This window comes from Danio rerio, chromosome 4 (genome assembly GCF_052040795.2).
Source record: "Danio rerio strain M-AB ecotype USA chromosome 4, GRCz13ab, whole genome shotgun sequence".
NCBI lineage: Eukaryota > Metazoa > Chordata > Actinopteri > Cypriniformes > Danionidae > Danio > Danio rerio.
The window spans coordinates 59828293-59843798 of record NC_141024.2 but is presented as its reverse complement, the minus strand read 5'-3'; the positions used below and the strand labels follow the sequence as shown (position 1 = coordinate 59843798).

The following is a 15506-nucleotide window of genomic DNA, read 5'->3' as shown; positions in this document are numbered from 1 at the left end:
TCATGCCAATACCAACTTGATAGACTATTACATGAACATATTACATGAACAGGACCTGCCTAACATCTCTTAAGACAAATAAGCATAGTGTCTATAACAATACATGCTTGATTGCCCAGATCAATACAGTCGCTACATCTTTATGGTGTCTTTTCACACATTTTAAAAATAACAACTATTTGTAAGCGAAGTTCTTCACCAATACCAGTTTTATACCTCAAATAATTATACATGTGAGGCATCACAGTGGTGCAGTAGATAGCACTGATCGCCTCACAGTAAGAAGGTCGTTGGTTTGAGTCTCAGCTGGGTCAGTTGACATTTTTGTTTGTGTGTTCTCCCCATGTTCGCATGAGTTTCCTCCAGCTGCTCTGGTTTCCCCCAAGTCCATAGGAACTGTTGAACCATACAGTGGCTGTTTTTTTGCCCCTGTATTCTCTTTATTTGCATTCAGCAGAAACAGTTTTGAAATTAGTAGAGGATGAGTAAATGACAGAATTGTAATTTTTATGTGAACTACTCCTTTAATGCTTATGTAAGTAAAGGTAAATTAAATATTACTACAGATATTGCTAAAGAATGGCAGGAAACGTGGAACACAGATAATAAGAGAAAACAATTCATGTGAAAAAAGAAACCCTATATAGGCCTATGAAGTTGTAGAAATAGAAAAGAAGAGGTCATAATTATGAGGATGAGATTTGGACTCAGATATTAATAGGAAAGTAGTTTGTTGTAGACATACAAGTCATTATAAAGTGGATTAAAAAAAGTTAAGAAAATGTTTAGATTTAAGGTTTGTGAGAGAGAGAGAGCAGACAAAGTGTAAAGTGAAAACCATGGGAGAAATGTATCAATAAGTCATGACTGCAACAGATAGTGGCAAAAAAGTTTAACATAAAAGACTTTTATTTTGCCGTGGCGCGTGACGTCATCAGGCAGCGCCGCTTCGCCGCTGTGATTCAACTGGAGAAAGGTTTGTTTTAAAACGTTTACAGATATAAACTGATTTAAAGTTAAAGTTCTAAAGTTTTAAGTTTTTTATACGACACTATATTATGTTCCTGCTGTTGGAAATATTATTTTAACCCTTTATACAACTATTTTAGTATTTTAGTAGTACTATTTTATTGTCAGTAACTGAAGGCTGTTGTTTGAATAAAACAACAGAAAAGTGTATAATAAGTGTTTTAATTAAATGTTTCACCTAATTTCTTTTTGTTAATTACTCTCAAATAAAGAAACCATTGAAGCAAGTGTTGAAGAGAAATTATTTTGTTTCTGTTCATTGTTTTGTTCATTTTGAACTGGATTAAGTGTCCAAACACAGAGAAAAAAAAAACCCCTGCTGAAGCGAATGATCTCCACACTGTTATAAAGATGGCGTTTATTAAAGAGGAGAGTGAAGATGTGAAGATTGAAGAGACATTCACAGTCAAACAGGAAGATCTGCAGGAACAAACAGGTTGGTTTTCATACTGATATATTTTAATATTAAGAATAGGCTACTAAATTAAATCCATCTTGCAGCCCTGAGTGTGCTGCCTAGTTCTCCTAAACGCACAAAAGCAGTCATTGAAAGACAGGAATGAGTTTCTTTTGTCACTTGCTCTCGTGTCTTTTGTCATTCTTTTAATGTATTATTAGTCTCCCATTTTCTCTACCTTTTTAAGGTTATTGTTTTTCTTGTTCTCCTGCTGTTGGTAAAGCGTCCTTGAGCACTGGCGCTATATAAAATAAACAAAAACAATAAATTAAAGTTCAAATGAGCTGACGATATTTGACCTACAGTATTCTCATAGAAGATATCTGCTATTACGGTGATAGTGTTGACTTTTACTTTTCATTTGCATATGTCACGTTGATCACAATTTTTTTATCAACTTCTTTATGGGTTTAAACTTGTTTCTAGTAGTTGTTACTAGTTCTCACAGATAGTATCTGAGTTAGAATTACATCCTTATAATAGCTAATTACCGGGGCTATTGCTTTTAAACAGGGTTTCTGCGGTGCCTTAAATTCCAAAATCTAAATTTTCAATCTACAATCACCAACAACCCATCTCAATAAAACTTTTCATTCAAAAAGGTCTTTTTAATGGTTTAAATATTTACTTACAATAACATTTGTTTAAACGTGCTCCATTACTGCTGAGGACATCAACCTAGACAGATTGTTGTGCATATATTTTGTTTATTATAGGTTTTAAAACGTTTAAAGCATTTGTTCATTTATTTATTTATTAATTTTAAAGAAAGTTTACTTAGGAAAAAAAGTGTATGGATACAAGTAAAGCTTACTTGTTGCTACACAGAATTTTAAATCTTTTGCTAAAAATATCTAAAATATAATTTTTAAAAATATCATTTATTATTGTATAATTAAATTATGATATTTTTTCATCGGGCAAAATAAATTTTTTCATCTTAGCCATTTGAAAAATTCCTTAGCCTTTAGCCCTTTATGAGTCTAAAATTTCAGTCATAATGGTCTTAAAAAATCTTTAAAATTCTTAAATTTAACTTGGTGAAACCTGCAGAAACTCTTGTTTAAAGTATGTCAAAAAAACATGGATGCCCCCAATTTTAAACTTGATGAATGAAATTGACACTAAAATAATAAATTGTTCTAAAACATTGTACAGTATTCTTAACTATATGATGTTGCTGTGGGACGACGTGAAACAAAATGAACAAATTATAGTGAAACAATAACGTTTAGCATTGCACTGACTACAACTGGCCAACAAACTAGTCTAAAAATGACTTTTTCTGCTTAAGTAATGGATTACAGCATGCTGATAAAATGCAAACATTTGAGTGTAAAATTCTTCAGTATTGACCATATTCTTCATGTACCAGCAGGCGGCGACATTCAAATCCTTTTTGCTTGAGACTTAAAAAAAAGAATTTTTAGATCCTAAAAACAGTGTTCTGCTGCTTAGGCATGTGACGACAACAGTTTACAAGGTATACTGCGGTTAGAAAAAAGTTGATTTTTTTAAAACTGCCAAAATGTTCTGCTGTACCATTCCTTTGGTATATGTGAGTTTTTTTTAAAGGTTTTGTTTTAAGTGTTTCAGGACAACAGTATTATCAGCAAAAAAGATATCCAAAGATGCCGTTTTAAATCGTTAAGAAATCTGTTTTTGAAACTAATGCAGACAGTGTGTGACGTGTCTGAAGAGCGAGAAGGGATCCGGGGGTGAGAAAGGTGTGCAACTTATTTGAGGACCGGGAGGGAGACGTGCGATTTTTCACTCCTCGTTTTCACTCGTTTGCTCGTTAGTGTTAGGGTTAGTTTTGTAATTAAATTTAATTCACATTTCACATGATTTCTATGTGATTAGCTGACAGGTACATTTCTTTTGTCACTGTACCAAAATTTGAGGTCAAATGATTAGGATCCATATCTTTATTACATTTAGATGTCTAAAAATATTGGCCCAAAATCTATATAATTTAGGGCATCCCCAGAACATATGACTGATCTGCTCGTTCCAAACCACATCTGGGACAAGATGAATCTGAGTCACATACAGAAGATGAGTGTACCAGTTCTATGGCATATTGCCAGGCTGTATCTGATATTTCTAGTCCCAGTTCGTCTTCCCATTTCTGATTTATATGGTTTAGGGAAGGAGAGGGCAGTTCTTTGGATCACTTCATATAACATGGAAATCATACCCCTTTGATATGGGTCCATATTTACCAATTCATCTATCCAGCATGCTTCTGCTTGGTTCAGTGAAGGACAGAAGTGTTTTTTAATGAAACTATGGACCTGAGGGTACCTAAAAGAATTAGACTGGGGAATCTAAATGTCTGTTCTTAACTGTTAAATGAGATAAATATGCCATCTTTAAACAGGTCTTTAACACAGTTAACTCCCTTCCTAAACCAAAATTGGACTGCTGAAATCTATAATCTTGGCAATACAAACAGACACAGTCTGAAATAGAAACAGAAATCTTGGTAGTATTATCAGTTTAATGGAATAGATCTTCCCAGCCAAAGATAAAGGAAAGGTTGACCAGTGCGTCATGTCTCGTTTGACTTTGTCTAACGTCATTTAAAATTATTATTAAACAAATCCTTATATTTACGTGTCACACTCACACCAAGATATACAAATTTATCAGGACTTGCTTAAAATGGAAAGGTTTGGGTGGACATTTGCTGTGCTCTATCATTGAAAGGGAAAAGGAGATTTTTTGCTAGATTGACTTTGTCTCAAGAAACATTTGCAAATTCTGAAATGATTGTAAGAGCTTTTGGAATGCATGTATCTGGATTTGACAGAAAAAAGTAGATCATCCGCATATAGCAGAAACTTATGTTCTTGTCCCTCTCTGAAAATTCCTTGCAAGCCATCTGAGTTCCTTAAATTGGTTACAGGAGGTTTGATGACAACGTCAAAGAGCAGAGGGGACAGAGGGCAGCCCTGTCTCGTTCCTCTAGAGCAGGCATGTGCAAACTTGGTCCTGGAGGGCCAGTGTTCTGCAAAGTTTAGTTCCAACCCCAATCAGACACACCTGGACTAGCTAATCAAGCTTTTATGTCCCGTTTCCACTGAGTGGTTCGGTTTGGTACGCTTTTATGGCCATTTCCACTGTCAAAAGGCGTACCGAACCAAACCGTACCATACCACTTTTTTGGCACCCTTTCGAAAAGGTCCCAAACACTAAGGCCGTACTCACACTAGATACAGCTGCCTCGAACCGGGCCAAAGCGCTTGTCCCCCTCCCGTCTCCCCCGACGGCCCGCACTCACACCACAAACAGGCCTCGGCACACTTACGTCATCGCTGCTGCGCTGTTCAGTGAGAAGCGCTCTCTCACTCAACAGCACAGTGGAGATTTCTCTAGTTATATCGTTTCAGTCGTTAGTTATGCTGTGACATGCAGTCGAATATTTCGCCAAACAGTCCTTAGGGATGCTGTGACACGCAGTCAGATATTTCGCCAAACAGATTCGCCACTTTTGGCGCTCATAAACAATCATAAAGCTCTCGTGCTGCAGGAATGAGGAGGTCTGCTGAAGCCACGCAGCTGTCGTGCTTCGAGGAGTTCTCGTCTGTAATAAACTACGGCAGTTTGCGTTCACTGAACAGTAAGAATGATTAATAAATCCATATGTAACAGCCCCTTAAAAGTCACGTCTCGCTTTCAGTTTCGGGCTTTGGCGCGTTTTGCACTCACACACAAGCGTACCGTGCCAAAGCCCAAGTGACCCGCGCTAGGGCACACCTCTTCCAACCGGGCCAGGGCCGGCCAAGTGAACCGTGCTTGAGCCCGATTCACCGCACTCACACTTCTCAAACCGGGAAAATCCGGGAAATCCGGGAAACGGGCCTGGGCATGGTATGGATGGCATAGTGTGAGTAGGCCCTAAATGGCAGAGCTAGACGTGCAGCTGAACGCTATTGGTTTACAGAGATACATCATTCGTAGACACAAGCCAGAATCTTAACAAAGGACCCGCCATGTTTGAAATACACAGCGAGAGATTACAGCGGAATTATATACATATGCAGCCATGGTCGATCCGGGCTCAAACAAACCCTGTCGTCGTCTTGATAAACAGCCACAAAGCCATGGAGAAGAGCAGATTTACCCTGTGCCGCGTAGTTTTTTACGAGCCGGTCTGAAGCCCGAGTGGTTTCGCTTTCTTCCTTGTGCTCGCCACGCGTCTCTATTTGAAATAACAAACTTCTTGAGCTGATAATAATAACATGCGATTGATTATTGACAAGCTTTGGAAACCCGGTCCTGTGAGAAGCTGACAAACGCGGGACACATTCTGTGACACATTCAGAAAGAAAAGGACAAACGTTAAAATTCCTTCTTTTGTCAACTGATCTGAATCACAGAGGTATGGTAGTTCTAAATAATTAAAAAAGCTCTCAATACATTCAATTTAGTTTACCTCAGAGTTGTAAAGAGTTTTATAGAAGTTTTTTAAATTGATCACTAATACCCTGTTTGTCAGTAATAATACTGCCATCATCCTTACTAACTGCTACTATAACACCAGCTGCTGAGGATTGTTACAGTTGGTAACACAATAACCTGCCAGCTCATTCACCATGTTCATAATGAATCTGGAGTGATCTTATGTGGAGATCCTCAAGGAGTCATTCCGCTTGCAGAATAAGTGTTTTCTTATGAAGCTCTTCGGAAGATGATGTTGATTGTAGCTGATCAATTGTATTATTTTTTTACATGACATTGTCCATCGCTGATGGCCGACAAACTTCACGATGCTTAGCCGGCATCACGATCCATCGCCCTGCCCCACATTTATATTGATATATAACTTATTATTTGCTTGAAGCCACTAGAAGTCTTTTATCCACTCTTGGAAAAGTGTAAATGGTGGATTAACATTCAGCACATGATCACTAAACAGATGCGCCGTTATTAATAACTTTAGGTAAATGTCTGTTATTTTCATTCTTTCATCTTCAGCGCTTCACATTTTCGCAGTTGTAGCTCCTATCATCTGAAGGCAGAAGGCATTGACTGAGTGATTGACAGCTGATATTAACCAATCATTTACATTCAGTTGTAGAGCAGTGAGCCAATAAGTAGAGTACAAAGGCGGGGCTAGCATTGCAGACTTTTTTACTTCGAGTTCACATAACAACTGTTTTAATCTGTTCCTGAGTGCTGCGTTTGACGTTTTTAGGTGCAAAGATGCATTCTGCAAAAATGTCTCCTAAATCTGCACACGCAGTGAGGATTTTACAGTGAAAACAATGAAAATGTATGCTCTACACTGAACTCAAACCGAACTCTCGTGTTCTCCACCAGCTGTGGGAAAAGCCATTGTAATGACACAGATCACTGTGCCATGCCCGTAGCCAGGGGGTTTCGGGTTGTTCAAACGAACCACCCCCCATGGCCCCCATGTAATTTAATTTAATATTATATAATACATATTATAATTATTTATATTCTACATATATATTGTAATAAAGTGTGATTTTATATAACTTTGGCCAGTAATTAGAATCCCAGTGAGCCTCAAAGCCACAATAAAGTGACGCGAGTCTTGTGACATAACCCACTGAGTGGTAACACTTGAATCTTTGATGTGACATCCTCCTTTGATACCTTACTCTTTGGCTCTCTTCTCTTGAGCCCCTTTCACACATGCAGACCTTTCCGGAAAATTACCGGCAATTTTCTGGAAAGGTTGTATGTGTGAACAGGTCCTTTTTGAAAATACCGGTAAATTCGTTCTGGCTATTTTCCAGAAAGAGAAGTTGTAACATTCCCGGTAATATGCCGGAATGCTGCGCTGTGTGAATGCAGAAGGAAGATTGCCGGAAAGAACGCGTGCACGTCTAGAACGTGCTGACGTGAGACACCTGCTTTAGCCAATCAGAACAGTCAGACGCATTTAGTTAGAAGTTGTTGTGAGACGTCTGCTTGAGCCAATCAGAACAGTCAGACGCATTTACGTCCGCGCGGTTTATGAGAATAAAAGCCTTTGAATATTTTCCCAGACGCATTTAGCTGCTAGAAGTTAGTCAGATAATGTTTATATGTTCTTCTTAATGCCAACTGTGTAAATAATCATCGATAAGATGCTTATGGTAAGCCGCCGTTTGTTTACCTTCACGCTTAGCGTGTGCCTGTGAAACAGCCTGTGAGCGCCAGCACACGCACATATTATAAACATCTCGACATGCCAAAGTGATCCTCCATATGTTTTCTTCGAAGTTGTTCACAATACTGATCATCCACAGAGTTTGTAATGTAGTCAAATGTTTACAAATACAAGCGCAGCCGTTTAAGGCTCAGTTGTGGTAAATGATGTCAGAATTTACCGGTATTTTGAAATGGATTTGTGAAAGGTCTTTTCTGGAAAATTTCCGTAACGTCCTCGCCTGTGTGAACAGTGCTTTTTTGAATATACCGGTAAAGTTGTTCCGGAAATTTTCCGCATATTTACCGGTATACATGTGTGAAAGGGGCTTTGATCTGTATTACAGATTATCTCTTGTCATCTGGTTTTATATGCAGTCACAGGAGCTCTCGTTTCCCTTTTTTTCTGTCTATACCACATCATTCCCCTTCATGTTTGTCAGTATGTTATCGATCATTTGTGTGTATATTATTTTGTTACTCACCCTGTATGTTTTTCAAGACCACCAGTGAGTGAGTGTCTGGTTGTTTTTTCCTACGGCACTTCCTCAGCGCTCACCCGACCTGGTGTTTACTTTGACTTTTGGTTTTTCCAAGACTCGCTTCTCAATAAAGACTTGCATTTGAGCTCACTCTTTTGTGACACACGTATTTTCTTTCTCATTTGTGTTTAAAGGTCTTTAGATTTTGGCATGATATCTAGCTTTGAGGCTTTTTTTGGTCTACTTCACTTTGTCAGAAAGGTCCTATTTAGGTGTTTTCTTGATTGCGAACGTGTGTGGTAGTAATCAGGTCTGGGTGTGGCTAGAGAACTTGAAGCAGGTGTGATAAATTAAAATTGTTCTAATGGGAATTTCTTTTTTCACACAAGTCAGTGTAGTTCAGTATTTTGTCTTCAATTTAAGAATAAAAACCTTGATTTAAAAACTGCACAATGTGTTTAATTGTGTTATCTTTGACTAATATTTACATTTGTTTGATGATCTGAAACAGTTAAGTGTTAGATTTCTGCTTTGCATTTGTTACAGATTACATACCTCTAGAACATTTCTCATTTAAAGGTGCAGATTTAAAGCTTTATGCAGATATTATACATGTCATATATGTCTATGAGGCAAATATTAGCAGAGATTCAGCTGTTTTTTTAACAGGTTTACCAGTCAGGCACAGAATGAAAAAGCATTCCATATCTGCTTTACAAGTTTTACAAAAACAAACTGTTTTGTTGTGATTACGAATATATACAAATATAAACTGGCCATTTACAGCTTTCAAATTTTTGTCTCATCAATATAACCAAAATTAATCTGGGAATAATCATATAAGAATCTGCTTAAATGTGTATCTGTGTAATGGACTCCAGGAGGTAAATATGACAAGATCAATCTAAATATGATCTGCTATGTCTTTACATTTAATGTGCATCAAAATTAAGATTTGTGTAGCCAATGTTTTCACTTCCTTTTCACTGAGTTTTAATGATTTACTAAAAAGTGAACTTATTTTTATTTCAGACCTAATTAAAGACTACGAGGAGAGTAAAGAGGAGGAACATCATGTCAAAATTGAGGACAAAACTCATTTAGAGACTGATTGTGTGTTAAAAGTGAGAGACAAGAGTTGTTTTACCTGCACTCCGTGTGACAAGAGTTTGGCAAGCAAAAGCAAATTAAAGACTCACATGAGGATCCACACTGGAGAGAAACCATTTACATGCACTCAGTGTGGGAAGAGTTTTAGCAAATCATCATCGCTTTATAGACACATGAAGATCCACACCGGAGAAAAACCATTCACATGCACTCAGTGTGGGAAGAGTTTTAACTGCTCATCATCCCTTAATAAACACATGAGGATCCATACCGGAGAAAAACCATTCACTTGCACTCAGTGTGGGAAGAGTTTCAGCCACTCATCATCCCTTAATCAACACATGAGGATCCACACTGGAGAGAAACCATTCACATGCCCTCAGTGTGGGAAGAGTTTCATCAACTCATCACACCTTAATCAACACATCATGATCCACACTGGAGAGAAACCATTCACATGCACTCAGTGTGGGAAGAGTTTTAACTGCTCATCATCCCTTAATAAACACATGAGGATCCATACCGGAGAAAAACCATTCACTTGCACTCAGTGTGGGAAGAGTTTCAGCCAATCATCATCCCTTAATCAACACATCATGATCCACACTGGAAAGAAACCATTCACTTGCACTCAATGTGGGAAGAGTTTTAGCCAATCATCATACCTTAAAAACCACATGAAGATTCACACTAGTGTAAAAGAGTATGTGTGCTTGGAGTGTGAGAAGACTTTTATTACAGTTGCAGAATTGAAACGGCACCAGAGGATTCACACTGGAGAAAAACCGTACAAGTGTTCACACTGCAGTAAGAGGTTTACTCAATTAGGAACCCTGAAAACACATGAGAGGATTCACACTGGAGATAAACCGTACAAGTGTTCACACTGCAGTAAGAGGTTTACTCACACAGGAACCCTGAAAAAACATCAGAGGATTCACACTGGAGATAAACTGTAGACATGATCAGTGTGTACTAGGGTTGGGTACCGAAACCCGGTGCCATTATAGCACCGGTACCTTGGTAACTGGTATGTACCGGTATTAAATCAGCGTTTGAATTTCGGTGCTGCGGGATGGACGTGAGGGGTGCATGAAAAAAGGCACATATAGGCGTTGCGTCACAGCATCACTAAACATTTAATTCTAAACAACTTAGAGGAATACCGACAGGCGATATCAGGCAATTGTTATTGTCGCTAGGGAACAGATGCACGCAACGTTCAGAGTACAGAGCATTTAGCCTGGAACCAGTGGTTTTCGGTGAGCGAGAGCGACACTCTTCAGATCAACATGCATGATCACGTTCATCCAATTTGCTTAAACTAAGCATTCTAAAGCGTATTTTACAAGCAAGGATTCTTACACAGCAACTGTCTTTACAAAAGTGTGTGTAAGGGGGAAACATGTCAAACTTAATGACACATTTGGGGGCTCAAAGGCAGAGCCTCTCTTGCGTGCTTTAGCTACATTTACATTTAGTCATTTAGCAGACGCTTTTATCCAAAGCGACTTACAAATGAGGACAAGGAAGCATTTTACACAACTAAGAGCAACAATGAATAAGTGCTATAGGCAAGTTTCAGGTCTGTAAAGTCTAAGAAGGGAAGTATTAATGGTATTAGTATTTTTTATTTTTTTTTATTTTTGTACAGTTAGTGTGATATTCAAAGAGGCAACTGCAGATTAGGAGGTGAAGTGGAGACTAAATAGTTGAGTTTTTAGTCGTTTCTTGAAAGTAGTGAGTGACTCTGCTGTTCTGATGCAGTTAGGGAGTTCATTCCACCAACTGGGCAGATTGAGCGTGAGCGTTCGTGAAAGTGATTTCTTCCCTCTTTGGGATGGAACCACGAGGCGACGTTCATTCACAGAATGCAAGTTTCTGGAGGGCACATAGATCTGCAGAAGTGAGAGCAGATAGGAAGGAGCAAGGCCAGAGGTCACTTTGTAGGCAAACATCAGAGCTTTGAATTTGATGCGAGCAGCAACTGGCAGCCAGTGCAAACAGACTAGCAGCGGAGTGACATGCTCGTTTAGGTTTATTGAAGACAACTCGTGCTGCTGCATTCTAGAGCAGTTGTAGAGGCTTGATAGAGTTAGCTGGAAGCCCAGCTAGTAGAGAGTTGCAGTAATCCAGTTTGGAGAGAACAAGAGCTTGAACAAGGAGTTGAGCTGCATGTTCAGATAAGAAGGGTCGGATCTTTCTGATGTTATAGAGTGCGAATCTGCACGATCGAGCAGTTCTAGAAATGTGGTCAGAGAAGTTTAGTTGGTCATCAATAATTACTCCAAGGCTTTTCACCATTTTGGATGCAGTAATGGTTGCCCCATCCATCTGGATTGAAAAGTTATGGTGTAGAGACGAGTTGGCAGAAACTACAAGCATTTCCGTTTATGCGAGATTCAGCTGAAGATGATGATCTTTCATCCAGTGTGAAATATCCAACAGGCAGGCTGAGATGCGAGCTGGAACCGAGGGATCATCAGGATGAAAAGAGAGGTATAGCTGGGTATCATCAGCATAGCAGTGGTAGGAGAATCCATGTCTCTGGATGACTGGTCCTAGAGATGAAGTGTAGATGGAGAAGAGAAGTGGCCCCAGAACAGAGCCTTGAGGTACCCCAGTGTTTAGATGCTGTAGGTTGGACACCTCTCCCTTCCAAGACACCCTGAATGACCTGTCAGAGAGGTAAGATCTGAACCATTGTATAACAGTGCCCGCAACGCCCAGTGACTCGAGCGTAGATAGCAGGATCTGGTGGTTGACAGTGTCAAAAGCAGCTGACAAGTCCAGCAAAATGAGGACTGATGATTTAGAGTCTGCTTTAGCCATTCTGAGATCCTCCACGACCGAGAGCAAGGCAGTCTCAGTTGAGTGGCCTTTCTTAAAGCTGGATTGCTTGTTGTCCATGAGATTGTTTTGAGTAAGAAAGTCCAGAACTTGATTGAACACTACTTTCTCCAGAATCTTGGCCATGAATGGAAGCAGGGATACTGGTCTGTAGTTTTCAAGTAGCGTATGGTCCAGGTTGGTCCACTGTTTCTTTAGCAGTGGGGTTACCCTAGCCTGCTTAAACGAAGTGGGGAATAAACCAGAGTCAAGAGATGTGTTAATTATGTGAGTCAGTGTTGGTATGACTGCAGGAGAGATGGCTTGCAAGAGATGAGAGGTAATAGGATCGAGTGGACAGGTGGTTGCATGGCTAGATAGCACGAGTTTGGACACCTCAGACTCAGAGAGCTGGGAAAAGAGGTGAGTGTGTGAGGTGTTGGTGTTGTATCTTGCGTGTTTGTTGTAGGTGCAGCAAATTGAGCACTGATTTTTGCAGTTTTGGTGCAAAAGAATGTAGCAAAGTCATCAGTAGTAAGTGTGGAGGATGCGGGTGGAGGAGGAGGATAGAGGAGGGAGGAAAATGTTTTAAAAAGTAGGCGAGGATTAGTGGCATTGTTGATTTTCAGACGGTAATATGTCTGCTTTGCAGAAGTAACCTCAGCTGAGAAAGAGGACAGAAGAGTTTGGTATGTTAAGAGCTGTGCAGGATTTTTAGTTTTCCGCCAAATTCTCTCTGCAGCCCGCAGTTTTGAGCGATGCTCACAGAGAGCATCCGAGAGCCAGGGTGCAGGAGGACTGGCACAGGCTGGCCTGGATGCAAGAGGACATAATCGGTCTAGACATGATGCTAGTGTGGAGCAGAGTGTATTAGTGGCACTGTTCGAATCAAGTACAGTGAGTTTGCGAGATGGAGGAAGAGAGTCTGAGACAATGGTGGATAGTCTATTGGGTGAGAGAGATCGTAGGTTTCTGCGAAAGGTAACCAGTGTTGGAGTGTGTGGCGGCTCAGGAGTAATGTGGATGTTGAGAGACAGAAGGAAATGATCAGATATTTGTAGTGGAGTTACTATTGTTTGATCAGTGAAGCAGTGTCTTGTGTAAATAAGGTCTAGCTGATTACCTGATTTGTGGGTAGCAGAAGTAGGTGCTCTTTTTAGGTCAAAAGAGGCAAGCAGAGTCTGAAAGTCTGCAGCTTGCGGTTTGTCAACGTAAATGTTGAAGTCACCTAGCACCAACAAGGGAGTGTCAAAATTAGAAAAAGATGAGAGAAGAACATCCAGTTCATCTAAGAAGTGACCTAATTTACCTGGTGGGCGGTAGATGACAACCACATTTATGTAGAAGGGGTGGATAATGGTGACTGCATGGAATTCAAAGGAGCTGATTGTTGGCAGGGACGGTATCAGAGTAAATTTCCATTCTTTGGAAATTAGTAGTCCCGTCCCACCCCCTCTCCCTGTCTGACGAGGAGTGTGGGAAAAAGAGAAATTAGCAGAAAGAGTAGCATGTGTAGCAGTGTCCTCCGGCCTCAACCAGGTCTCAGTTAGAGCCATGAGATTATAGTCAGAATAATCTCCGGAGGGAGCTTACGCTTATGCTCGCTCCCTCTGTTTTCTTGGCACTATGCTATCTCTGTGACGGCGCTGCGCGCATCATTTCCCCGCACTCGTCAGAAGTTGATGCCCAAATTGACACAGGGAATAAAAAGATTAAACTTCAGTTATGTTCATGTTGTGAAACACTATCAAAATGTCCACCGTTGATTATATTAGACTTCTGTTTTCAATAGCGATTTTAACTCTTAATATAGGAAGTCCTCGGCTATGCAGAGACCATTATTAATCAGAAATCTAGTGTACATAATTTAACATTAGGAAATGCAGTCTTGAATTTAAAAACAGTCAGCTTTTATTCATGAAATAAACAATAAGAAATAGGACTTATTTTGACTCCAGAATAATTATGTTTTAGGAAACACTGTAAAAGTTTTCAGAAAGAATATTTTAAATGAATGGGAGAGCAAAATAAAATTACTTCAACTGTAGGCCTGTTAAAGTTTACAGGTGCAGCAATGTGCCATGATGTACTTGAATGTTAGAAATGTGTTCTCCTTCATCAGTACAACGTTGCTTGTCAAATAAATGAACAAGGAAGATTATTTTGAGTAAGTTATTTAATTATCTTGTTTATGAAGACTGCAGAGTGATGCATGAAAATAAATGACTTCCAATAATGTTTTAAGTATTTTGTGATATATATGTTTAAATGTGCTCCTAAAAGTACGTGGCCCCTGCCTGCCCCCCACAGGTTAATAGTAAGCTAATGTAATTTCATAATGCAAATTTTAAATTCATGCTAACCAACAAATGATCAAAGGAAATGTATTAATGTAATACAATATTAACTGATGTTTACTTTAAACTGTAATTATATTGTTCTATTAAAATAATTTTTTTAAAATAATTTGTCAAATAAATATTTTTGAAGAGTCGTCCACCATCATTTTGTGGCTAAAAAGTGTCGATTCAGGCACCGTTTTGGCACCAGTATCGTTTTAAAAGTATCAATTTAGCACCGGTATCGAAAAACCAAACGATACCCAACCCTAGAGTTTCACTCATTCGGGGCAGCTTAAGAAACACATGGGATGGTTTCCGGTATTGTGTCAACACATGTACCAGCATAGAAATAGCGCTCCCATACACACTGATATTAATGTACCAAAATGTTTTGATATCTATATATCAAAAAAGTAAATACATTGTACTTACTGTGTTCATAATGTCTTTTAGAACAATTCTGATACTCTGAAGGTGAAATACAGCTAAGGTGGGGACAGGTTTGCGGGTATGGATAGGTTTAGGGGTGGATAAAGGTGTAATTAAAGTTTAATTTGATTAACCAATCAAAAGTGCAATGTAAAAAGTAATATTCACTAAATTGTATCATGTGTCACAATATACACAGTAACTATATTTAAACAAATTAGTTAAAGCACTTAATAAAAAGAGGGATCAATCTTTTTGTGACATTTGTTTCAGTTTTTACTTTGGTGTAATGTATATGTAACTTTAATGTATATACAGAAATACCTTTTTGTATAGCACTCCATAAAAGGAATTAATTTAAAGAAAAAATCTCTGAGAGGGTATATTAATTTCCGCTGAGCACTGTGTGTGTGTGTGTGTTCTGCACTTATTTCTACATTAATTAGTACACTTCTCACAAATGTCTTTTAAATAAATAGTTTTGCCTTGTGTTATACTGTGCCTACACATAGCTTACTATAAATTGCAGAGTGAAAATGTATAAATGTGTTAGTTTGTGTTCTGTGGTACAAACATTTGAAAAAAAATAACACTTTTGTCTGTATCTATGCTGCAAATGCACACTTTAATGGCTCTGATGTGAGCCATAAAACTCCTTAA

The 15506-nt window shown here is 38.9% G+C and overlaps 3 protein-coding genes across 6 annotated transcripts in view; 2 read left to right on the top strand and 1 right to left on the bottom strand.

Moving 5' to 3' along the window:
• LOC137491106 (uncharacterized) overlaps window positions 1–15506 on the top strand; it is a 421384-nt gene that overhangs the window by 246084 nt on the left and 159794 nt on the right. The window lies entirely within an intron of this gene.
• LOC141381800 (uncharacterized) overlaps window positions 1–15506 on the bottom strand; it is an 887475-nt gene that overhangs the window by 790042 nt on the left and 81927 nt on the right. The window lies entirely within an intron of this gene.
• On the top strand, window positions 921–15383 carry LOC108182508 (uncharacterized). 3 transcript variants are annotated; one of them, XM_088650566.1, is made up of 3 exons: window positions 921–976; window positions 1381–1465; window positions 9169–15383. In XM_088650566.1, exons 2-3 carry the CDS (start codon window positions 1381–1383, stop codon window positions 10203–10205), a joined length of 1122 nt encoding a protein of 373 aa, XP_088506692.1. In that variant the 5' UTR covers window positions 921–976; the 3' UTR covers window positions 10206–15383. The 3 variants fall into 3 exon arrangements, with proteins under 3 accessions (XP_088506692.1, XP_087106417.1, XP_087106418.1); XM_087250291.2 differs by having other exon boundaries at window positions 1318–1465; XM_087250292.1 differs by having other exon boundaries at window positions 921–1465.

Excerpts from the sequence above, each read along its gene's own strand:
- LOC108182508 (XM_088650566.1), top strand. The coding sequence starts at position 1,381 with ATGGCGTTTATTAAAGAGGAGAGTGAAGATGTGAAGATTGAAGAGACA. Across the intron at positions 1,466-9,168 it reads AGATCTGCAGGAACAAACAG|ACCTAATTAAAGACTACGAG; the intron begins GTTGGTTTTCAT and ends TTTTTATTTCAG.